Source organism: Geotrypetes seraphini, chromosome 3 (assembly GCF_902459505.1).
Source record: "Geotrypetes seraphini chromosome 3, aGeoSer1.1, whole genome shotgun sequence".
Taxonomy (NCBI): Eukaryota; Metazoa; Chordata; class Amphibia; order Gymnophiona; family Dermophiidae; genus Geotrypetes; species Geotrypetes seraphini.
The window spans coordinates 9,599,028-9,625,363 of NC_047086.1; the positions used below are offsets into that span (position 1 = coordinate 9,599,028).

At 46.4% G+C, this 26,336-nt stretch overlaps 1 protein-coding gene across 1 annotated transcript in view; it reads right to left on the reverse strand.

The window, feature by feature from the left end:
* The window catches only part of AFG1L (AFG1 like ATPase), a 283,959-nt gene that overhangs the window by 213,133 nt on the left and 44,490 nt on the right, over positions 1 to 26,336 (reverse strand). The window contains exon 4 of the mRNA XM_033936142.1: positions 13,662 to 13,763. Coding sequence (XP_033792033.1) covers positions 13,662 to 13,763 — 102 coding nt within the window. The remainder of the gene's footprint in view (positions 1 to 13,661; positions 13,764 to 26,336) is intronic.

Here is a 26,336-nt window from a genome sequence, read left to right on the forward strand (position 1 = left end):
GTTGTCCATGATGAAAGTGGAGTCATATTATATTGTTGTTCTTGAGATGTCTTGACAACTGTGGTTCAGCTTCTAGCCACTTTATAGGAGGGATGTAGAATGGTATGCAGCAGATGGGGTGTTGGGAAGAGTCTCTGTTTATTTCTATCATAAGTAGTTTTAGTGAGGTAAGAGATATAGATTCCATGATTTTAATGTGAAAAGATGATTTGTGCAGTATCGCCAGACCGCCACCCCTGCAACCAGTTCTCAATAGGTGGGTGATTTTGTAATTTATTGGGCAGAGTAGTTGCACTGGTATCTATGTTTCAGTTAGGAATAGAAAGCCAGGATATTGGGCATGATTAAGAACGGGATCACGAGTAGATCGGAAGAAGTCATAATGCCACTTTACAGAGCAATGGTCAGACCACACTTGGAATACTGTGTCCAACACTGGTCTCCTTACCTCAAGAAGGATATAACTATGTTGGAGATGGTGCAAAGGCGAGCCACGAAACTAGTCAAAGGAATGAAAAATTTGAGCTATGATGAACGCCTCAGGAAACTGGGACTGTTCACACTCGAGAGGAGAAGACTGAGAGGCGATTTGATAGAGACTTTTAAAATATTAAAAGGATTGGATGAAATAGACCAAGAACCAGCATTACTAACATTTTCAGATGTGACACGGACAAGAGGTCACAGCCTGAAACTGGGTGGCAGCAGGTTCAGGACGAATGCCAGGAAGTTCTGTTTCTCACAACGAGTGGTGGGTGCCTGGAATTCTCTACCAGAAGATGTTGTGGCAGAGACTACTCTTCGGGGTTTCAAGCACAAGTTGGATATACACCTTCTTGCAAATCATATTGAGGGATACGGTAATTTCAGGTTTTCATAATAGAGAACCTAAATGGGCCGCCGCGTGAGCAGAGCGCCGGACTTGATGGACCTCGGTCTGATCCGGTGAAGGCATTTCTTATGTTCTTATGTTGTAATTCATCGAGTAGATGTCTTATTATTTCAGTCTTGTTGACCACCGATATCACATTAACATATCCACATGGGTCTGAGGAGGATATAACTTCATTAGTTTAAGTGGTTGGGATTCTTATTAGGTTGCATGGGTTTGGTTTAAGTGATGTGATTTATGGCCTTGTTGCAACATGAAATAGCCATCTGAGAAGGGAAAAATAATTTGTTTTTATGGTTGTTGAACTTGAAGATCTGAGCTTTGGCTGCTGACATTTCTACTGTGTTGAAGGATGTCCTACATCTGCAGGTAGTCATAAATCTCTCCTGTCAGCCATAATCAGCCATACCGGAGGGACAGATTCAGAATACAGGAGCCTGGGGACACAGCCCCATAATCAAAGCCTTTTGCACCATGTACAGTGTCTTTTGTCCTTAAAATGTACATGAGCCCATCCTGGAAGTGCACGGATGGTGCAGAGAGATGAACTTCGGCTTCCTGGACCACGGAGAGGCACTACAGGGATCGGATGGGCTCCACCTGACCAGAAGAGGGAAGAACGTCTTCGGTAGACGACTGGCTCACCTGCTCCAAAGGGCTTTAAACTAGGTGAATTGGGGGAGGGAACCCATTCTCATCCTGGTGTGGTAAGTATCCATCCTGGTATGGTAAGTAACTACTCCATTATTGAGTCTGAGGTAAGTACTTACACTAAACTAAACTAAACTAAGCCTTAGGTTTATATACCGCATCTTCTCCACGGAAGTGGAGCTCGACACGGTTTACAAAGTTTAAAAAATATGGGAAGAGAGAAGAGAAAGAGTTTACAAAGTATAAAAAGAGGGGATGTAATCAGGAGAAGAGATGTTATATGTTAGAGAAAAGCCAGGTTTTCAGTTGTTTTCGGAATAGTTGGAGGGAGCCCAGGTTCCGCAGCGGGACAGTGAGATCGTTCCAGAGGCCCGTGATTTTGGAGAGGAGGGATCTACCCAGCTTACCTGCGTGGAGGATGCCGTGTAGAGAGGGGAAGGATAGTTTATGTCTGTGGGCTGATCTAGTGGTAGTTGGTGTCGGGGCGAGGAAGGATAAAGGGATTAGGGGCGGAAGGATGCCGTGAATGATCTTGAAAGCCAGGCAGGAGCATTTGAAATGAATTCTGGAAAGTACTGGGAGCCAGTGAAGATTGGTAAGTAGAGGGGAGATGTGGTCATATTTGCGTTTAGCAAAAATCAGCTTGGCCGCAGTGTTCTGGATAAGCTGGAGTCTGCGAAGACTTTTTTTCGTTAGGCCTAAGTAGATGACATTACAATAATCGAGTTTGGATAGGATGATGGATTGTACAAGGACGGTGAAATGCTTTTGGTGAAAATAGGATCTAACTTTCCTCAGCATGTGGAGGCTGAAAAAACAAGATTTTGCCAGGGAATTCAGGTGATCGTTGAGGGAAAAGGAGGAGTCGATAGTGATGCCGAGGACCTTGCTTGAGAACTCAAGGTGTAGAGCAGGGCCTGTGGGTAGGGTGAAGAGGGCGGGCAGGTGAGCTAATTTTGGGCCGAGCCAGAGTAATTTTGTTTTTGATTCATTTAATTTCATCTGTACTGAGAGGGACCAGGCGTGAAGTCTCATTATGCATGATGTGATGTTCTCTTGGAGGTTTGTAAGGTTTGGATCTGTTTCGAGGAGGATGAGGATATCGTCTGCATATGTGTAAATTGTTTCAAGGGGGATAGTTTAAGGAGCTTCAGGGAGGTCATATACATATTGAAGAGAATAGGGGATAGGGGAGAGCCCTGTGGAACACCACAGGATGGTGTCCACGAAGCGGATTTGGTGCCGTTTGTGTTGACAATGTAGGAATGATCGCGAAGGAAGTTTGAGAACAACTTTAGGACAGAAGAGTCTATTCCAATCTCGGAAAGTTGGTAGATTAGTATGTCGTGATGCACGACGTCGAAAGCCGCAGAGAGATCAAACTGTAGGAGAACAGCAAATTTGTTTTGGGCGTGTAGTTGTTGCACCTTTGAGATTAGGGAAACTAGGAGGGACTCGGTGCTGAAATTGGGCCTAAATCCGTATTGGTAGTGTTGGAGAATGGAGAATCTCTCTAGGTAAGAGGAGAGCTGAGTGGCGACTATGGTCTCTAGAAGTTTTGTTAAAAGAGGGATGTTTGCTATGGGGCGATAGTTCGATGGTGAGGAAGGGTCAAGATCGGGTTTTTTCAGAAGAGGGGATAAGGCAATGTGTCCCATTTCGGTGGAGAACAGGCCCAATAGTAAGACTTTGTTTATGAGGTTAGTAAGGGAAGAGATGGCCTGTGCAGGGATTTTTTCGTAAAGGTAGGATGGGAAGGGATCTAGGATGCACTTGCAGGATTTGAGGCAAAGTTTAGAGATCTGGGTCTCGGATACAAGTTCGAATGTAGTCCATGGTCTGTCGTCAGAGTCTTTCGGGGGGAGAGAGTTGTAGGAGATAGCTGAGGGAAACGAGCTCTTTATGGTAGTGATCTTCTCATTGAAAAATTTGACTAGCTCATTTGTAGATGGGAGGGGGGAGGGGGCGGAGTCAATACTGCAGGGGACAGACCAACTCAAAAGGGACAAACTAACTCAAACAGGGAAATAAAGGGCAAACTAAGTCAAGCGGAAAAATCTCCACGCAGACCGGGCAAACACGAAGTATGAAAGGCTATGTACATTAATGTCTGCAGTTTAGGCAATAAAATACTGGAATTAGAGACGGAAATGAGAAGTGCCAACCTAAATGTGGTGGCAATATCAGAAACTTGGTTCACGGATTCCCATGAATGGGATATGGCTATACCAGGTTATAACTTACTCCGCCGAGACAGAGAAGGCAAAAACGGAGGAGGGGTAGCACTATATATCAAGGAAAAAATCAAAGTTACCAGAATCACTGGTGTCAAGTATACATGGGGGTCCCTCTGGGTGAGCCTTGCCAGGGGAAGTGGCAAATGCCTGTATCTGGGCATTATATACAGACCTCCGAAACAATAAGACGACATAGACAAAGAATTAATTGAAGACATCGAAACCATCACTCTGTGTGGAGACACTGCACTGTTAGGGGACTTCAACATGCCAGATATAAACTGGAACAAACTTTCAGCTACGTCCAGCAGCAGCAAAAGGCTAACCTCTATACAGGGAGCACGACTCAAACAAATAGTACTGGAGCCCACCAGGGATCAGGCGATTCTGGACCTGATACTCACCAATGTAGACAGCGTCACAGAGATTTCGGTAGATGAGGCGTTGGTCTCCAGCGACCACAACATGGTATGGTTTCACCTCAGGAAGGGATCCACGAGGTCGAACACGTCAACAAAGGTCCTTAACTTTAAGGGCACTGACTTCGAGAGCATGGGAGATTTTGTCTCTGAGGCACTGCAAAACCAAGACACAACAGATGATGTGGAGGTAATGTGGTCAGCTCTGAAATCTACCCTACAGGAAGCAACCAACCTCTTTATAAGAACCGTGAGTAAATGGCGGAGAAATAACAAACCCCAATGGTTCTCTGCGGAGATCTCGGAATTCGTAAAACAGAAGAAAAGAGCATTTGTATCCTACAAACAATCACAACGACCAGAAGCCAAAGAAGCTTATCTAGAGAAATCTAGAACTGTTAAAACAGCAGTCAGAAACGCCAAACTCCGGATGGAAGAAAATTTAGCTAGGAATATTAAAAGGGGATAAATCCTTCTTCAGGTATGTTAGTGATAGAAAGAGGAATAAGACGGGATACTGCGCCTGAGGAAACCTGACGGCAACTTTGCAGAATCAGACTCTGATAAAGCCAAACTACTGAACAAATACTTCTGCTCAGTCTTTACCTGTGAGGCTCAGGATCCAGTCCACAGCTGCAAACAAGGGAGAGCTCAGAAGACCCGTTCAGGAATTTTGAATTTTCCACCAGCAGCATCTGTCAAGGCTCAAAGTGAATAAAGCCATGGGACCGGATAAATTGCACCCCAGAGTGCTTAGGGAATTGAGAGATGTCCTGGCAGAGCCATTAGCTGCACTCTTCAATCTTTCTCTGAGCACGGGAAAAGTTCCATTAGATTGGAAAACAGCTATCGTCATTCCGCTCCACAAAAAGGGATGCAGGTTAGAGACTGCAAATTACAGACCAGTAAGTCTCACATCAATAGTGTGTAAACACTAATTAGATACGGTTCTGGATGATGAGAGACTGAGGGATCCCTACCAGCATGGATTTACAAGGGGGAGATCCTGCCAATCCAACCTGATCAGCTTCTTTGACTGGGTAATAAAAAACTAGGAGAGTCCCTAGATGTAGTGTTTCTGGACTTCAGTAAGGCTTTTGATAGCATCCCACACCGTAGACTTTTGAACAAGATGAATTCATTGGGGCTAGGAGAAATATTAACTGCATGGGTTAAAGACTGGCTTACATGAAAGGGTGGAGCTAAACGGTACTCCCTCTGAAAAGTCGGAAGTGCATAGTGGAGTACTGCAAGGCTCGGTTCTGGGTCTAATTCTATTTAATATCTTCATACGAGATCTGTCTCAGGGACTTTGGTGTAAAATTACATTATTTGCCGATGATGCTAAATTATGCAACATAGTGGGCGGAGGTACCGTTCCCGACACTATGACACAAGACATACTTTTACTGGAGCACTGGTCTACTATTTGGCAGCTGAATTTTAATAAATACAAAGAACAAGAACCCCTATGAATCAATCAAAAATAAACATATACATAAAGACAATCTTAATATCAGTAAATAATTCAGAAAATGTCTCTCAAATTTTATTCAAACCATAACTATAAGAGTATATAAAAGCCATAATATATACGAATCATAAATAAGAATGCTAACAACAAATAACAAAGGACAGACAACAAATAACAAGAGACTCATGATCATGTGAAGCATAGCATGAAAAAAATAAGCACAATGTCTGAACAAATTGAAAACTAAATTGCTAAACTAATCTTTAAAACGATTCAGTAAAGGCAAACATAAAACAGTGAATAGCACACTACGAAAATCCAAAGAAGCAGTGAGTCCTCCTAAGAGGGTTCAAAGTTCAAAGTGCAAAGGTCACTAGTTGGTAAGATCCAAGCACCAAAGACAAAAGTGCAAGTGCAAAAAACCTAAGGATAACATCCCAGAATGTGTGCCAATCTGTTCATCACATGATCACAGGATCTGGAGCTAAAGCAAAGCAACTTCTTCTTCTCCTTATCTCTAATTCTCCTCCTTAACACAGGCCGTGTTTCGAAGCGTTCTTTCTCAAAAGGAAGAATTAGGCTATAGATAAAAAAGATACAAAATGCAATGTATGGAATACCAGACACAAAATGCAAAATACAAAGTACAAGATATAATGTATCAACAGGTCAACCCACTTAACAATAGACAAATGTCAGTGCAAACAAACGAAAAGCAAACCTACCGGGCAGGAAGACATATATTGTGCAATGGTGCGCCCGCATCTGGAGTACTGTGTCCAGTACTGGTCGCCGTACCTCAAGAAGGACATGGCAGTACTTGAGGGAGTCCAGAGAAGAGCAACAAAGCTAATAAAAGGTATGGAAAACCTCTCATATACTGACAGGCTGAAAGAGCTGGGGCTGTTCTCCCTGGAAAAGCGGAGACTTAGAGGAGACATGATAGAAACCTTCAAGATCATGAAGGGCATAGATAGGGTGGACATGGACAGATTTTTCAAATTATGGGGAACCACAAGTACAAGGGGGCACTCAGAGAAATTGAAAGGGGACAGGTTTAGAACAAACGCTAGGAAGTTCTTTTTCACTCAGAGAGTGGTGTATACATGGAACGCGCTTCCGGAGGCTGTGATAGGCAGGAGCACGTTGCAGGGCTTCAAAGAAGGTTTAGATAGGTTCCTAGAGGACAAAGGGATTGAGGGGTACAGATAAGAGTAGAGGTAGGTACAGGGATAGGAGTGAGAGGCAAGTAATAGGAATAGCCAGGGACCACTGATCAGGCAATGGGCCTGATGGGCCGCCGCAGGAGCAGACCGCTGGGCGAGATGGACCGCTGGGCGAGATGGACCTCTGGTCTGCCTCAGCGAAGGCAACTTCTTATGTTCTTATAGCAAGGTCTGTCAAGCACTGAACTTGCAATCGCCACGCAAACATCATGACGACTGAAAGAAGGAAGGGCCTTAAATAGCAAATCAAACGGAAAATTAACGGCAAAATCAAAAACAGCTGAATTCAAACAAGATCTGCACAGGGCAGCCGGAAATTGGCGGAAACAGAAAGAGACAAGGCAGGGAAAAGCCATAGATTATCAAAATGGCACCAACCACTCAATCTCCTTGTTCAATCCACCTGGCGCTGCAGTGTGCCATGCAAAAAATCAACACTGCGGCGCTTTCCTGTTCCCTGTGCATAGTGGTGAAATATTTTCTTAATTTGAAAGATTACATTTAGAGAAGTAGTGGAGTTTTTTGCCCTTGATACAGATTAAGAACAGCTAAAAACTCATTGGGTTGCCGTCTGCATATAAAATTAGTTGAGGCTTTTTCTCCTCTTTACTTAAATGGTTTTTCAAAGGATAGTTCCACCACTTGGCTAATAACATTTTTGTTGGAGTAATTTATTTAAACGTGTCTATCATACCTCCCCTCTCCTGCCTTTCCTCCAAAGTATACAGATTGAGATCTTTAAGTTTATCCCCATACACCTTATCACGAAGACCACGCACCATTTTAGTAGCCTTCCTCTGGACCGACTCCATCCTTTTTATATTCCAAATGAGGTCTCACCAGAGTCTTATACAGGGGCATCAATACCTCCTTTTTCCTACTAGCCATACTTCTCCCTATGCAACCTAGTATCCTTCTAGCTTTCGCCGTCACCTTTTCAACCTGTTTGGCTACCTTAAGATCATCACATACAATCCCACCCAAGTCCCGCTCTTCCAACGTGCACAAAAGTTCTTCACCCCCTAAACTGTATTGTTCCCTCTGGTTTTTGCAGCCCAAATGCATGGCCTTGCATTTCTTAGCATTAAATTTTAGCTGTCAAATTTCAGACCATTCTTCAAGCTTCGCCAGGTCTTTCTTCATGGTCTTCACACCATCTAGCATGTCTACTCTTTTGCAGATTTTGGTATCATCCACAAAGAGGCAAATCTTACCCAACTTTTCAGCAATATGGTTTATAAAAATGTTAAAAAGAACAGGCATGGTTTCCTCTGTTTTAGATCTTCCTTCCAGCTTTAAATTTAGTCATTGCAACAGTGTTCCTTCCAAAACCCTGCAATCATGGACCCTGTTGACCCTCCCCCTAGGACTATAAACTACGGTTACACCGCTGTTTGTAGTGAAATACTGTTCGCCAATAAAAATGTGCACTTTTCTTAATGAGTGTGCACTATGAATAAAGAGGACACACTCATTCTTTCACACAGTACATAATTTAAGAAAAGTGCACTCAACAGAAAGGGTGGTAGATGCGTGGAATGGTCTCCCGGTAGAGGTGGTGGAGACAGAGACTGTGTCCGATTTCAAGAAAGCCTGGGATAGGCACGTGGGTTCTCTTAGAGAGAGGAAGAGATAATGGTTACTGCGGATGGGCACACTGGATGGGCCATTTGGCCTTTATCTGCTATCATGTTTCTATGTTCTGGAATGACCCCCTCCCCCCCCCCCAATATAACAATGTGGGAATTTTTTGGCTACCCATCTGTACTGTAAACACTGTCTTTGTAGCATCTTTGGCCAACTCTGGGAATCAAACCCGGTGTTTCTGCATGCCACTGTTTTGGCCAATCAGGGACTTCCTTAGGCTCATCCCTAAGGAAGTCCCCGATTGGCTCAGGTCCCTCCCACAGCCTCCAAGAATTTGATGAAAGAGTTATTTCACACGATCAGGAAATAGCTGAAATTCAGAAACATTGTAATCAGCTGGACTCAATGACGGAGGATATATTTTTCAAAATGGATGATGGGGAGAATAGGGCAAGGCGGAATAATATTCAAGCCCGTGGGGTCCCAGAATATGAGGAAGCTAAAGATAAGGTGGATTTGATGCAATCTATATGCCATAAATTTTTGCAAGCAGCGGACCTGTTTTGCAAGCAGAGTTACCTGTTATAGAATTTGAATGTGTTCATCGGGCTCTGGGCCCCCGCCAATCTGGCAGACCCCGGGACATAATAGCATGCTTTCTTTGTTTTCCCTAGAAGGAAAGGGTGTTACAAGCTGCCCATAAACTTGAATACCTTATGTTAGAAGGAGTCAAGGTCGAACTTTTTGCTGATCTATCTGCAACTACTTTAAGATGTCTGAGGTAATGTCGAGAAGCTACTAAATATTTACTACAGAATAATATAAGATACAAATGGCACTATCCGTTGGTTTATCCTTTATGATAGAAAATAAGCTGCATAAAGTAACATTCGCAGGGGAAGCATAGCAGATACTTACCCGGCCAAATCTCTGGCTTGAAGAAGGAGAAAAGAAACAACATGGACAATCAGATTTGTTAACACATGGTACATTGAATCAACGATGGTATCGGGTTGACCAAAAGAAAAGGCTGCAGAAACAATCGGAATAGCAATAGTAGGAGTGACTATTTGGACCTACCGGACAATTAATAAATAGGGTTTTAGATTTTGTGATAAGGAGAAACCTTATTAGTGCAGGGTTACTTTGCTGATCATCCTGACCTCGTTTGGATTCATATGGACATTGAAGAGACTCCTGAGGGCCCCTTGCACTGTGCTCATGCCGTGGAGTGGCTTTATTCCCTGGTGGATGCCTTTAACAAGTGCTTTGCTTCCCCGAAGGTAGATTCCTTGGTGGCGCAGGCTACCAAGCAAATTTCTCTCCCCATTGTGGATTTTGTCCTTATGCATCTGTTTGATTTGGGGGCCGCTGGTGTTCAGGCAGCGTCAGCCTCTTTTTCGTGGCTCGGGCATGCCATTCCATGCTGTGCCACGATCCTGACATTGTGATGTTTTGTAACTTGGATTTTATAATCTCGGGAGTAGATTATATGGCTGATGCCTTGTATGGCAGTTTGAAAGTCTTTGCTATGCTTTCCACCTATTCCATTTCAGCTCGCAGGATGCTCTGGATCTGGTAGTGGTCTGGTGTTTCTTTTTCTAAAGCAACCATGAGCCAATTGCCCTTTAAGGGACAGCTGCTGTTCGGCCAGGGTCTGGATGACCTTATGGCCAGTGTGCAGGATAAACACCCTTCCAGGGATCGGGGCATCCTCATTTTCGTTCTTCAGGTGCTCTTGTCCGTACTCGGGCTCTTCCACGGGACAAGAGTCCTCTTTGTCTGCCAGATCGCACTTCAGCAGGTCTCGATGTCAGCCATCCACAAGCTGTCCATGGCTTCTGCAAAAGAAACAGTTCTAACTCCAGGCCAGTGTCTCATCCCCCATGCATCGGGGGAGGGGGGGGCAGTTGTCGGCTTTTCTGGTGGAATGGCAGGCCATTACCTCTGACCGCTGGGTCCTGGAGGTTCTCAGGAATGGCTACAAACTGGAGTTTCTCTGTCCTCTGACTGAGTGTTTTCTGCATTCACCTGCAGGCCGCACCGAGAAGGTGGTTTGGGTGCAGGCCAGAATCTGCAGACTTCTGGATATTGCAACCATAGAACCCATACCAGAGTAAGACTCGGGCTCTGGGAGATACTTGATTTACTTCATCATTCCAATGGAAGGATCTGATGATTGGAGATCGATTCTGGACCTCAAGGCGGTCAATGAAACGTTGAAAGTGCCTTGCTTCCACATGGAGACGGTGCGCTCAGTGATAGCATCAGTGGTGCCAGGGTTTCTAGACGCCCTGGATCTGAAGGAGGTATATGTTCACATTCCTAGTTTTCCAGACCACGGAAGTATCTGTGGCTCCACATCTTGGGGCAACATTTCCAGTTTGTGGTGATGCCCTTTAGATTGGCAATAGCTCCCTGGACCTTCAACAAAGTGATGGCGGTGGTGGCAGTCCATCTTTGCACCCTAGGTGTCCTGGTTCATCTGTATCTGGACGATTGGTTAATCAGAGCTCCCTTGCTGTCTATGAGCCGACACAGGATTTGGAATACCTGGGAATTTGATTTCACATTGGACAGAACAGAGTGTTCCTGCCTGTGTCCTGTCATGAGAAACTTCAACAGCTTGTCATGGACCTTCTTGCCACTCCAGTCCCGATGGCATGGCAGTACATCCAGGTTCTAGGTATCAATGATCGATGTGGTCCTTTGGGCCAGAGCTGATCTGCGTCCACTGCAGGATGCTTTGCTTTCATGCTAGAATCTCCAGTGAGACTCGTTACATGCACCCCTGCCCTGGACAACTGTGCGCAGAACAGTCTTGCATGGTGGTTGCGACCCCTTTTGCTTTCCAGGGTCCTTCCCCTCTGGATCTTGGATTGGGCGATTCCGTCTGCATTGCAAGTCTCCAAGGCTGGGGAACGGTGTGTATGACTGCCCCTGTTCAGGATCAGTGGGCGCCCTCAGAGCGCAAGTGGTCGATCAATCGCCTGGAGATTCGGGTGATTTGGCTGGCTCTTATCCACTTCTAGGATTGTCTCAGTCATCGAGCCATCTGTGTCTTCTCGGTCAATGCCACGGCAGTGGCTTATGTTTATTGAGGCAGATAGCGGCCCTTGAGGGTCCGGTGAGTCTAGTTGCACCCGATTGGCCAAAACAGCCATGTTATGCCGACTTGGTTCGGCTCCAGCAGGATCAGGGGCTTGGGCTACCTTGTCATTCTTGCCTTCTTACACAGGGTCTGATTGCAATGCAGGATCCTGACCACTTTGTTTTTTTACGGAATGGCTCTTGAGCACGTGGTCTTGACTAGTCGGGACTATTCTTTGGCGGTGGTTGACACATTGCTTCACAACAAACAGAAATCCCAGGAGTGGCCTATGTGAAGGCTTGGAGTTGCTGACTTGCCTAGTGCACCATGAGTCAGGTGAACTCGTCTGTTTTATCGATTCCTCATGTCCTGGAGTTTCTACAGGATGGTCTGATGAAGGGCCTAGTGGTAGCTTCACTCCGGGTTCAGATTGCTTGTCTTTTGTGTATGGGCCCTCCCTCTTTGCGGGGCTCATTGACAGTTCACCTGGATGTGGCTCATTTCCTGCGACTTAGGCTTCCGTTGCGCCTACCCTGTCCCACTTGGAAGCTTACTCTAGTTGTCCGCTCTTTGGCTCAACTATCATATGAGCCTTTGGAGTAGGTATCCCTTACGGATCTTACCATCAAGGCAGTCTTCCTTGTGGCTAGTACCTCAGCCCGTGGAGTTTCGGAACTTCAGGCTCTGTCCTGCTGTGATCCTTTTATGCGTACTGCAGATTTCGGTGTGATGCTGCATACTGTTCCTTTCTTTCTTTCAAAAGCAGTTTCCACTTTTCATGTGCTTTTGCTTCCTCTGGTTCGAGGGAGCAGGACCAGGTGTTATGGACCTTGGACATGCGCAGGTTTTTGTTGCAGTATCTGGAAGTCATTAGCAGTGGTATAGAAGCTTTCAATAAACAAACAATATTATAATCTATGCACCAAAGTGTGGACTCTGCTCCCTTTATAGGCACAGAGAAAGCATGTGCCACAACACACGCATTTTCACGCTAGTCAGTATTTTGGAAGAAATCGTTCATACATGCTTTTAGCAGCTAAAACTAGGAGGTTCTTTATAAAAACTACCCCCATAAAGTGGTAAATGAGGGCCAATAATTCATTCTTTAATAGACAGGTCTCTGTCTGAATCATATCTAGCATGGTGCTTATAAAAAGAATAATGCCGATAGGGTTCAAGTAGGCTTCAGAAAATTTATCACAGTGCAGATTCTGGGAAAGACACACATTCACTTTCATAAGATTATGCGTAATTGGTTCACGCTAGTTGCACTAAATATCGCAGCTCAGCTTCTGTCTGAATTAAGGAAGGACTGGTCTACATGCACACGCTTCTTTAGGATTTAGGGTACACCTCCAGTTTTATTAACAGCAAAATGGAGGAAATATTTTCCTAAATTTCACCTCATCATGAGCTCAGATTGGGTCTCAGAGTAGGAATTGGCCTTCCATCTGCAGCCTCTGAATTTCTTCTGCCTGTTAAGATCAGTATAAGTGGCTTTGTACTGAGGTCTGTCATAACCCCTTCCCAAAACAGAAGGAAAAAGTACATTAGACCCTCTGCACCTACTAGTAGTCTGGCTTTATAAAACCTTGTGTGAGTTTCATAGTCCAGTTGGTTGCGCTCTTCTCTGCTGAGGCGGCTTAAGGGGTCTACTGAGGTTATTTTTATTTTGATGGACCACCTGCTATGAATGTAAAACCAATTGGTGCCAAGATGGGACACCTGAAAGATGTTGAATTTCTCCACATTTGCAAAGGTGACGTAAAGCGCTGTGTTATCGCAGCCGTCTGTCCCACAACCAGTTTAGCATCCTGGGAGTCACTGCCCTGATCTCCAGGAGACTTTTATTTGCAAGCACCATTTCTACAGATAGATAACCCCCCTCCCCCTCCTTATTTGCTCTAACAACCACATCTCGCAGTTCCTTCTCTACCTGCCATTCAGTCCACCTGGACTATGAGGGGGTTTTTAAAAACTATAGTTATTTGTAAAGAGCACAGCATATACCATCAGCTCTCTATAAAAACAGTACCTGACATTGTGATCCGTTAGTTCATACTAGACAGTTTGTCATCACTTACTTTTATGTACATCTAGCATAAAACCATGAAAATGGACTCTCTTTTTCCTCTCCACCTCCACATGTGAATAAAACATGTCCATCACCATTGTCTTTCCTGTGCCTACGGGTAAAAAAAAAAAAAAGAAACACCCACTGTTAGCTAATTTAAAACAGTCTGTACTGATTACTCTAATGACGGTTCATTAGTTTAAAGCTAATGAAGCCACACTCATTCCTACAGAATCTCACAAGGCCACATCTACTTTTCTAAGGAGGCAGGATTATTTCTCTCATCAAGAAAACTAAAAGAACAATTTTTTGGCCCATCATTTGCTCCTACTTTTTTAGGCTTTCAACTCAATCAAAAGTTGAGCCTGCATTTGAGAGCAGCAATGCAAGGACTTCCCTCCTCCCTCAATTTTTAACTACTCACATCTAGCTCAAGCATCCTGACAGCTCGGTGGCCAGTAGGAATGCCATCTGAGCACGACCATTACAGAATGGAGGAGTAGCCTAATGGTTAGTGCAGTGTGACTTAATCCTCCTTTGCTCCCCAGTACAAAAAAAAAACAACCTGTAAATTGTGAGCCTGCTAGCGACAGAAAGTACTTACATATAATATATAAACTGCTTTGGTTGTACAACATCCATAATAAAAGTTCCCCCTATCAGTAATCAAGAATCATTTAACTCTGAAGGGTAATATGACAATGTATGTTTGTAGTCCAAGGTGTGAAGGGTAGTGGGAATGAAGTTTCCTGGTTGAGGTGAAATTCTGAGACAACCACGATTAGGAACTTTGGATGAGTTCAAAGGACCAATCTGTCACGAGGTACAGACGTGGGGGCTATGAGGAAAACGACTTTCTAAATGAGAAGTTTGAGAGAGCGAGTAACAAATGGCTCAAAAGAAGACTTCATAAGAGCAGACATACCACATTAAGATCCCAGGCAACAGGTGGAGGCTTGATAGGTGGCTTGGTGTGAGAAAACCTCTTTCATGAACCTGGATACCAAGGGATGAACAGATGGAAATTTCTTGTCTCCCTGGAAAAGCGGAGACTTAGAGGAGACATGATAGAAACCTTCAAAATCCTGAGGGGCATAGAGAAAGTGGACAGGGACAGATTTTTCAGACTGTGGGGAACCACTAACACAAGGGGTCACTCGGAAAAATTGAGAGGGGACAGGTTTAGAACAAATGCTAGGAGGTTCTTTTTTACCCAGAGGGTGGTGGACGCATGGAACGCGCTTCCGGAGGTTGTGATAGCCCAGAGCACATTGCAGGGTTTCAAGGAAGGTTTAGACAAGTTCCTAAAAGAAAAGGGGATTGAGGGTTACAGATAAAAAAGAAAAGGTAGGTTACAGAAACGGACAGGAACCACATTACAGGTCATAGACCTGATGGGCCGCTGGGCGCGATGGACCAATGGTCTGACCCAGTGGTGGCAACTTCTTATGTTCTTATGAAATTCACTAATAGCACCGAGATGTACTCAAACCAATTTGGTCTTTAGGCCAGCCTAAGAGAGGTGGAGAAGGTAGTCTAGAATGGACGGCAGTGGACATGCGACAGGTTCAGGAGAACATAATGCACATCAGGCAGAAAATCTGGTCCATTTACAGAGATAGCACAGTTACTTACCGTAACAGGTGTTATCCAGGGACAGCAGGCAGATATTCTTAACGTATGGGTGACGTCACCGACGGAGCCCCAGTACGGACCTTTTTAACTAGAAAGTTCTAGTTGGCCGCACTGCGCATGCGCGAGTGCCTTCCCGCCCAACGGAGGAGTGCGTGGTCCCCAGTTAAGATAAGCCAGCTAAGAAGCCAACCCAGGGAGGTGGGTGGGACGTAAGAATATCTGCCTGCTGTCCCTGGATAACACCTGTTACGGTAAGTAACTGTGCTTTATCCCAGGACAAGCAGGCAGCATATTCTTTTTTTTTTTTTTTTCCATTATTTTTTATTTTCAAATTTTTCATAAAGTGTACAAAATATTAAAATACAATTGATGAATACACAATATCACTTTTATATCTAATACATCATATTCTAAATATATTTTTCCCCCTCTCCCTCCCCCCACCCTTCTATTACTTTTCAATCATACATTACATATTATATATCATATTATAGCATACTATGTAAAAATTATTTTCATTACCTCCCCTCTATGTGTGTCACAAAGAAGATATTGAAAAGAAGAAAAGAAGAAGAAAAATCCTACTATTTATTAATTACAATATTTTGTCAATGGCCCCCATATTTTTATAAATTTAGTATATGTCCCTCTTTGTATTGCTATTGCTCTTTCCATTTTGAATATATGACATATTGTATTCCACCAAAATGTATAATTTAGGTTATTATAATTCTTCCAATTGTTGGTTATATGCTATATATGTTATAGGCAGCATATTCTTAACGTATGGGTGACCTCCAAGCTAACAAAGAGGGAGGAGGGATGGTTGGCCATTAGGAAAATAAATTTTGTAACACAGATTGACCGAAGTGTCCATCCCGTCTGGAGAAGGCATCCAGACAGTAGTGAGTAGTGAACGTGTGACCTGAGGACCAAGTGGCAGCCTTGCAGATTTCCTCGATGGGCGTGGAGCGGAGGAAAGCCACAGAAGCAGCCATAGCTCTGACCCTGTGGGCCGTGACAGCACCTTCCAGTGAGAGACCGGCCCGAGCATAACAGAACGCAATGCAGGCAGCAAGCCAGTTGGAAAGCGTCCGTTTAGAGACAGGACGACCTAGACAGTTAGGATCGAAGGTCAGAAAGAGCTGAGGAGAGGAGCGGTGAGCCCTGGTACGATCAAGGTAGTATGCAAGGGCACGCTTACAATCCAGCGTGTGTAACGCCTGTTCCCCAGGATGGGAATGGGGCTTAGGGAAGAAGGCAGGCAATACAATGGACTGGTTGAGGTGGAAGTCCGAGACCACCTTAGGCAGAAATTTAGGATGGGTACGCAGAACCACCTTGTCATGGTGAAAAACAGTGAAAAGTGGGTCGGCAACCAGTGCATGCAGCTCACTAACCCTCCTGGCCTGGCAGAGGTGATGGCAATGAGGAAAAGCACCTTCCACGTAAGAAATTTGAGTGAAGTTGTGGCAAGAGGCTCAAACGGAGGTTTCATGAGGGCTGATAGAACCACATTCAGGTCCCAGACGACTGGAGGAGGCTTCAGAGGTAAGAGGCATCTCATGAACCGGGAAACCAGGGGATGAGCCGTAAGAGGTTTTCCGAGGATAGGCTCATGAAACGCAGTGATGGCACTGAGGTGGACTCTGATTGAGGTCGACTTGAGGCCAGCGTCGGAGAGAGAGAGCAAATAGTCCAGTACAGTTTCCACCGCCAATGAGGTGGGATCGTGGCGATGAAGGAGACACCAAGAGGAGAACCGGGTCCACTTCTGATGGTAACATTGGAGGGTGGCCGGTTTCCTGGAAGCATCCAAAATACGGCGGACAGGCTGAGACAGATTCTCTGGAGAGGTCAGCCTGAGAGAAACCAAGCTGTCAGGTGGAGCGAGGACAGATTGGGATGTAGTAGAGACTGATGCTGCTGTGTAAGTAGAGTAGGAAACACAGGAAGAGGAATGGGCTCCCTGGAGTTGAGCTGAAGCAGGAGGGAGAACCAGTGTTGGCGAGGCCACCGAGGAGCGATAAGAATCATGGTGGCTCTGTCCCTGCGGAGTTTGGACAACGTCCGCAACATCAGAGGTAGCGGAGGAAAGGCATATAGGAACCGATCCGTCCAGTCGAGCAGGAATGCATCCGGGGCTAGACGATGAGGGGAGAAGAGTCTGGAACAGAACTGGGGCAGCTGATGGTTGTGAGGAGCTGCAAAGAGGTCCACTTGCGGAGTGCCCCAGCGAGCAAAGATGGAGCGGAGCGTGGGAGGGTCCAGGGTCCACTCGTGAGGTTGAAGGATGCGGCTGAGATTGTCGGCCAGGGAATTCTGTTCGCCCTGGATATAGACAGCCTTGAGGAAGAGACTGTGGGCCGTGGCCCAGGTCCAGATGCGGATGGCCTCCTGACAGAGGAGGGGAGATCCGGTGCCGCCTTGCTTGTTTATGTAGTACATGGCGACTTGGTTGTCTGTGCACAGGAAAAGGACCTGAGGGTAGAGAAGGCGCTGGAAGGCTTTGAGAGCATAGAACATGGCTCTGAGTTCCAGGAAATTGATGTGATGCTGACGCTCCTGAGGGGTCCAGAGTCCCTGGTTACGAAGATCTCCCAGGTGGGCTCCCCACGCATAAGGGGAGGCATCTGTGGTTATGATCATGGAGTGAGGGGGTAGATGAAAGAGTAGACCCCTGGAAAGATTGGAGGAGTTCAACCACCATTGAAGAGATTGCCGAAGAGACGATGTCACAGAGATGGGATGAGAAAGAGGATCGGTGGTCTGTGACCATTGGTTGGCCAGAGTCCACTGAGGTGTCCTGAGGTGGAGTCGCGCCAGAGGAAGTACATGGACCGTCGAGGCCATGTGGCCCAGGAGGATCATCATCTGTCGAGCTGGGATGGAGTGATGAAGGAGCACCTGACGGCAGAGGTGGAGCAGAGTTCGATGGCGGTCGGAGGGGAGAAATGCCCTCATTAGAGTGGTGTCGAGAACTGCTCCAATGAACTGAAGTCGCTGTGTGGGAAGCAGATGCGACTTGGGGTAGTTGATCTCGAAACCCAAGAGATGGAGGAACGAGATGGTGTGATGAGTGGCTTGTAGCACAAGCGGAGACGTAGGTGCTTTCACCAGCCAATCGTCCAAGTAGGGGAACACCTGAAGGTCGTGAGACCTGAGGAAGGCCGCCACCACAATAAGGCACTTGGTGAACACTCTGGGCGATGATGCGAGGCCAAAGGGTAGCACTATGTACTGATAGTGATGGTGCTGTATCTGGAACCGTAGATAGCAACGTGAAGTCGGATGGATTGGGATGTGAGTGTAGGCCTCCTTGAGGTCTAGGGAGCATAGCCAGTCGTGGTGGGAGAGAAGAGGGTAAAGCGTGGCTAAGGAGAGCATTCTGAACTTCTCTTTGACTAGACACTTGTTGAGGTCCCTGAGATCGAGGATGGGATGAAAGTCTCCTGTTTTTTTGGGAACCAGGAAGTAGCGGGAGTAGAATCCCTGACCCCTTTGGTCCGGAGGTACCTCTTCGATGGCATTGAGGAGAAGGAGGGATTGGACCTCCCTCAGGAGGAGGGGGGTTTGGGAGGAGTGAGAAGCAGACTCTACGGGAGGATGGTCTGGTGGAAGAGTCTGGAAGTTGAGAGAGTAGCCGTGGCGAATGATGTTGAGGACCCACTGGTCCGAAGTGATGACCTCCCAACGGCTGAGGAAAAGCTGAAGACGTCCTCCGATAGGTTGAGGGAGAGGCAGCGATGGTGGGAGAATGGCTATGCTCTGGAGAAAAGCGTCAAAAGGGTTGAGACGGCTTAGATGAAGGAAGAGGCTTGGCAGGTTGAGTCTGTGGGCGAGCCTCAGTATGATGTTGGTGGCGAGGACAGCGAGACTGTTGTTGAGGCGGGTTGAGAGGTCTGGCCGAGAACCTACGCTGGTAAGAAGACTGTTGTCTGTAGGGACGAGCAGGTGGAGTCTTCTTTTTAGGTTTGATCAGAGTGTCCCACCTGGTCTCATGTGCTGAGAGTTTCTGGGTTGTTGAGTCCAGGGACTCTCCGAAGAGTTCATCGCCCAGACAAGGTGCGTTAGCCAGGCGGTCCTGGTGGTTAATGTCTAGGTCAGAGACTCTCAGCCATGCCAAACGGCGCATGGCCACCGCCATGGCAGATGCGCGAGAGGTCAGCTCAAATGAGTCGTAGATGGAGCGAACCATAAATTTCCTGAGTTGGAGGAGGCTGGAAATTTGTTGCTGGAAAAGAGGGACCTTACGTTCAGGAAGATATTTCTGTAAGGAGGAGAGCTGTTGCACCAGATGCTTCATGTAGAAGGAGAAGTGGAAGGTGTAGTTGTTGGCTCTATTGGCTAGCATGGCATTTTGGAAAAGGCGATTAATTTATCCATGATTTTTCCCTCTCTGCCAGGAGGGGTGGAGGCATATACACTGGAACCCTGAGATTTTTTCAAAGTAGATTCCACCAGGAGGGACTCGTGGGGCAATTGAGGTTTGTCAAACCCTGGGATTGGAATAACCCGGTACAAGCTATCCAATTTACGAGGGGCTCCGGGAACAGTGAGGGGAGTCTCCCAGTTCTTATAGAAAGTTTCCCGTAAGATGTCGTGGACGGGCAACTTTAGAAATTCCTTGGGAGGTTGTTCAAAGTCTAGGGCATCGAGGAAAGCCTGAGACTTCTTAGAGTCGGACTCTAAGGGGATGGAAAGAGCTGCTGACATCTCCCTAAGGAATTTAGAGAAAGAGGATTGCTCTGGTTTGGAGACGGTGTCGGTCATGGAGGGTTCTTCGTCGGTTGACGAAGCGTCCTCTTCGATACCGTGAGGGGAATCTTTCCACAAGTCTGGGTCCCTAACGTCGGGGTGCGTTCGTTTGGACATCGGCGTGGAGGGCTCGGCATGGCGGGTCTTTGAGAGAGATTTGCCTCAGCGCACCGAGGCGGTACCGGGTGAGGAAGACCGATGTCGTTCCTGGGACCGGACTGGGTCGGCAGCAGCACGGGTATGCACTGTAGGTGTTTCGGCCAAGAGCACCGGCATGGAGGTATTAATCGGTACCGAGGGGGTCGACACCGATGGGACAGTGCGAGGCTCGGACCAGTCCTGTACCGGAAGGTGCGGTGCCAGCAACGCTGGCAACAGTTGTTGTTGCAGCTGCTCCTGTAACTGTGTTTGGAGTATGGCTGCGATGCGGTCATCCAGGGGAGGCACCGGTACCATTTTTTTCTTCTTCGGTACCATAGGTGCCGCTCTACACTCCGGCGATGAGGAGGCCGATGATGAGGCACTCACTGAGATCGGAGCGGAGCGTTTGCGGGGCCGGTGCAGTGCCGGAAGGACCGGTGTCGCAACTGTGGCAGGAGGGCGCTCGAGGGAAGTGGAAGGCTTCTTAGCCGGCTTACCTGGGCCCACGTCGCGGCAGGTTCCATGGCAGATCCGGTACCAAACAAAATATTTTGCTGGATCTGCCTATTTTTCAAAGTGCGCTTTTTAAGCGTAGCACAGCGGGTGCAGGTGTCAGCCCGATGCTCTGGACCCAGGCACTGGAGGCACCAATTGTGCGGGTCTGTGAGAGAGATCGGGCGTGCACACCGCTGGCACTTCTTAAAACCCGGTTGAGGGGGCATGAAGGGAAACACGGCCTCCGCAAAATCAAAGCCGGAGGCCTGTATGGTGACAACAGGCCCCACCGGGGCCGGCTCGAAAAAATAAAGAAAACTCGATGAGTTTTTTTTTGTTTTTTTTTTAAGGAAAAATAAAGTAATCCAAAGGGAAAAAAAGAAGAAATTCGGAAAAAATACGCGATCGGGAAGGCAAACTAAATAATTTCAACTGCCGTTGAAATACATGCGACTTCTTCGCTCCGCGGAAATGAAGAAACTGGGGACCACGCACTCCTCCGTCGGGCGGGAAGGCACTCGCGCATGCGCGGTGCGGCCAACTAGAACTTTCTAGTTACAATGGTCCGTACCGGGGCTCCGTCGGTGACGTCACCCATACGTTAAGAATATGCTGCCTGCTTGTAATGTAATGTAATTTATTGCTTGTCCTGGGATAAAACAGAATTACCATGGGTACAGAGGATTTTAAATTAGCTGATTTTGCTGATGATCTCTTAGTTCATTTAGAGGACCCTAAGACATCTCTTACCGACCTTTTGGAGATTTTTGCGGAATATGGAGCTTATTCCGGATTTCAACTTAACTTGGATAAATCTGAGGCACTTTCCTCTTTGGAGGAGGTGCGAGGTCTATGGGGCAGGGGGTTCCTTAAATGGGCAGATGGGGCTTTTAAATATCTGGGTATTCAACTGGCCATGAATCCTCAACAGTTATACAACCTTAATGTCTCACTCTTCAGTGAGACTAAGAATCTGCTTGCGGGATGGTGTCTGTTACCGATTTCCCTGATGGGCTGCCTTAGTTTGCTTCATATGATAGTGTTACCTAAATGGTTGTATGTTTTGCAGACTCTTCCCATTTGGTTGAAAGTTAAAGATATCCGGGTCTTGGAGAGGATTTTCATGGGGTTCTGTTGGGCTGGCAAGAAACCCAAAGTGAAGCTCTCCACTTTGAGGGGTGGCTGGAGGTTGGGGGGTTTGGGCCTGCCCAATATTCAGCTGTATAATTATTCTTACCTTCTGCACCATCTTGGAGTTTGGCTTTTAAGAACATAAAAATATAAGAATTGTCACTGCTGGTCAGACCAGCACCCTAACTGAGACAAGCCCTATCTGCGCACGTTCTTGTTCAGCAGGAACTTGTCTAACTTTGTCTTGAATCCCTGGAGGGTGTTTTCCCCTATAACAGCCTCCGGAAGAGCGTTCCAGTTTTCCACCACTCTCTGGGTGAATAAGAATTTTTGTCCGTGTCCAGATACACTCCGGTGTCGTTGGAAACAAAATATTATGCCCCCTATCATTTTTACTCTTCAATGCACTTAGCTCCAGAGAACCTGCCTCAGCGCCTCTAGGATAGTGTACTTTTACGACCGCAGCAAGATGCTTGGGCTTGGTTGATACGGTTGTTGGGAGGGGATCCTCGAACAACTGATCAGTTGCCAATCTGTGGGAATGCTTCTTTTACGCCAGGTATGGAGAATAAAGTTTTTGGGGACTGGGCACAACAGGGGATAGTCAGGCTGGAACATGTGCTTCAGGAAAGGGGGGGGATCTCTTTGTCTTTTGATGTGCTTCGGGGTCAAGTGGGAGATCAATGGGGCAATTGCTTTGCTTATTGCCAACTGAAACATTATTGGGCATCTTTAGAAAAAGCACTTTTGGGTGCTCATAAGGGGAACACTTTGAAGCAACTCTTTGCTCCAGAAGGGGAAGATATTTGTTCTGTATCGGGCCTCTATAAACTTTTGGGGGGCTTGGTGTCTCGGAAAGACCTTATGACTTATAGCCAATGTTGGGGGGCTAATCTCAATCTTGATCTGCCGCAGTGGAATATCCAAGTAAATATTTGGGGTATCCCTGCCTTGACCCAATGTGCTTGGTTACGGGAATGTTATTATTGGTTGCTGGTGAGGGGTTACTACACTCAATGTCAATTATATTATAGTGGGGGCATTGATTCTGATCTTTGTGTAAAATGTGGGAGAGCTCGAAATAAGTTAGAACATGCTTTTTGGCAGTGTCTGCTTATATTGGAAACGTACTGTGAGCTATACGTGGAGAATTCTCCATTCCCCTGTAGCAGGTTTGATGTCCCAGCTGGTCTTGGATGTTCTGAAAGCTTTTGGAGCTCTGTCTGCTGCTCAAACTCTGTTGTATAGGAAAATGTGTTTGGTGGCACGCAAATGTATTTTGCAGTCCTGGACATCCAATGCTGCACCCACGTATTGGTACTGGCGCAATCTATTACACCAATTGGCCAGCGGGGAGGCTAGAGATGTGCGGGGGAAATGGAAGGGGCAGAAACTCTATTTGAAAATTTGGGGCCCTATTTGGCACAGTTACATCATAGGTGCAGAAGTGCTATTCTTAATGAGCTCTGGTTAACTGGTTCGGAGCAATTAGGGCAGATTCCTGGGTTATTGAGTAAGGTGGGGGGAGGGACGGGATGCTCCGGGGGGGTTTCCTTCTTTTGGTGCAGGGGATTGTTTTGCTTACTGTAATCCTTGATGACATTGTTGTGTTCTACTGTTTTGTGTGCATCTGGTCATCAATAAACCTAAAGAGATAACAGCGCTAAGTAGAAGGTTTTCTGAATCTTTCAATGACAGCAGAGACTGCATGTTTGGTGAAAGAAACCAATCTGTGCGAGCTAACAACCGAGGGTTGGGATGAAGGAGAGAGCCATCGTTCGGGGAACGGGTGCAAGTGGTACAGCCCCTGGATCAAGAGCTGTAGAAATGGGAACCAAGGTTAACATGGCCAATGAGGCCCTGATCTTGGTGAAGTTTGAGTACAGTCCTCCCAATAAGAGGGATTGGTGGAAATGCATAAAGGAATTTGTTTCCCCAATGGAGGAGCTCAGAACAGGTTACAACATTACACTTTTTAATCTCACTTATTGTTTTACCGCTTATTTTGTTTTATTTTATCATTCAAATTTCATTTAAATTTCTATTGCTTCAACGGTTCTCCCTCTGCATCTATTCTTATCTCCCCTCTTTTTTCAATCTTTCAAAGTCCTTTAGATCACAGTTCTTCAACCGCCGGTCCGCGGACCGGTATCGGTCCGCAGGAAATTTTTGCCGGTCCGCACAGGACCGGCAAGATTGACTCATTTGAACTTCCTGCCGGTCCGCGCAGGACCGGCAAGATCAGCATCGGAAGCGTGCGCTGGGCCGGAGAGATCTTGGGGAGCCTCCGACAGTGGCTTTCTCCCCTCCCAGCAGCTCTTCTTACTTCCCAGCGCAGCGATTCACGAAGGCAGCCTCGGGGCTTTTGCTGAGTCGCGGCTGCCTCTGATGATGCAACTTCCTCTTTCCTCAGAGGCGGCGCGACCCAACAAAGGACCCGAGGCTGCCTTCGTGAATCGCTTCGCTGGGAAGTAAGAAGAGCTGCTGGGAGGGGAGAAAACCACTATCAGTCTGGGAAGCTGCTGGGCAGGGGGGAAAAAGGGACAGCTGCTACTGGAAAGGGAGAAGGAGAGATGCTTCTGGGAGGGGAGGAGGGAAAGGAATCTGGGAAGCTGCTGGGCCAGGAAAAAAAAGGGACAGCTGCTACTGGAGAGGGATAAGGAGAAGGAGAGATGCATCTGGGAGGGGAGGAGGGAAAGGAATCTGGGAAGCTGCTGGGCCAGGAAAAAAAAGGACAGCTGCTACTGGAGAGGGAGAAGAAGGAGAGATGCTTCTGGGAGGGGAGGAGGGAAAGGAATCTGGGAAGCTGCTGGGCAAGATAAAAAAAGGGACAGCTGCTACTGGAGAGGGAGACGGAGAGATGCTGCTGGGAGGGGAGGAAGGGAAGAGAGTTACTGCTGGACAGGAGGAGGAGGGAAAGGAGAATGAAAAAAGGAAGGAAACAGCTGGCAGAGAGATTAGAGGAGGGGAAGGGGAGACACAGGCATGAGAAAGTAGAGAGATTGATGATAGGAAGGGGTCAGCAGAAAAATAAGCAGAGGGACAACGATGATAGATCTGGTGTAGGAGAGATAAAAATGAAGAGAGCAGTGAAGCTGGAATGAATCATGTAAATAGGAGAGAGGGGCACAAGCTGGATGGAAAGGGGAGAGGGACATAGAAAGAAGACAGATACCATATGGAAGGGGGAGAGGACAGATAGTGGATGGAAGGGGCAGATGCTGGATTGAAGAGACAGAGAGGGCATACGCTGGAAGGAAGAGAGTGAAAAAAAGATTGAAAGCAGAAACCAGAGACGACAAAAGGTAGAAAAAAATAATTTTATTTCTATTTTGTGATTAGAATATATCAGATTTGAAATATATATCCTGCTAGAGCTGGTTTTAGACATAACTGGGGACTGCAAAACCGAGGCAGTGCTTCTTTAGCTTTCAGCTGGCTTAGGGCGCTCTCTGACCAGGGGGCAGTTGCCCTAGTTGCACTCCCCTAAAACTATTCCTGTCATGTGTTACTTCAGTATTCTGTTAGCATGATATTTTTGTGTAGCATTCTGTAATAATTTGGCTTGTTCAGTTTTCTTGATAGTAGAGGGGATATATGTGAAGGGGAGGGGAGACAGGGGTTTTGTTGATCCTTGCTCTGAATTATTTGTATTTATAAAATGACAATTCTACAGAATATTGTTTCTTTTTATACTTTAATAAAATACATTCAATATAAAATCATAACTGAGGCTTGTGTGGATGGGATCAGATGATTTGTGGGGACCGAGCTCGCAGAGATGGGGCGGAAACGGGATTTTTAAATTTTAGTCCTAGTAGTTTGCCGGTCCACAAAATAATTATTTTTTTTCTGCCGGTCCACGGGTGTAAAAAGGTTGAAGAACACTGCTTTAGATCATTGTAGTCTTATTAGAATGTTTATTTTCTTATTTTTCTCATCTATTCTCTATTTTATTTCTTCATTACTCTACTAATTGTCATTTTTCCAGGTACTTTAGTTAGATTGTGAGCCTTCGGGACAGTAAGGGAATTTCTAAGTACCTATTTTACTTATAATTTTAATGCACCCTATTGTCTATTTTTCTGTAAACCGCTTAGAATCCTAACGGAGTTTAGCGGTATATAAGAAATAAATTACATTACATTACATTACTTCCCCCTCCCGATTTGCAGTTTTAGGACTCGCGATTTCGATTATTCGCGATTTCCTAAAATCAGAATCACTCCCACTTCCTTGCCGCCTTCCGGACCTCACCTGGTGGTCTAGTGGTCTTTCGGGGCAGGAGCAATCTTCATACGTTCCTGCCCCGTGCAGATCACTCATCCAAAATGGCTGCCATGAGTTCCCGTCATAATCTAAAGAGAATACGGGAACTCATGGCAGCCATATTGGATGAGTGATCTGCACAGGGCAGGAACGTATGAAGATTGCTCCTGCCCCGAAAGACCGCTAGACCACCAGGTAAGGTCTGGGATGCTGGGGGGAAGGCGGGAGGAATGCGGGGAAGGCGGGAGGAATGCGG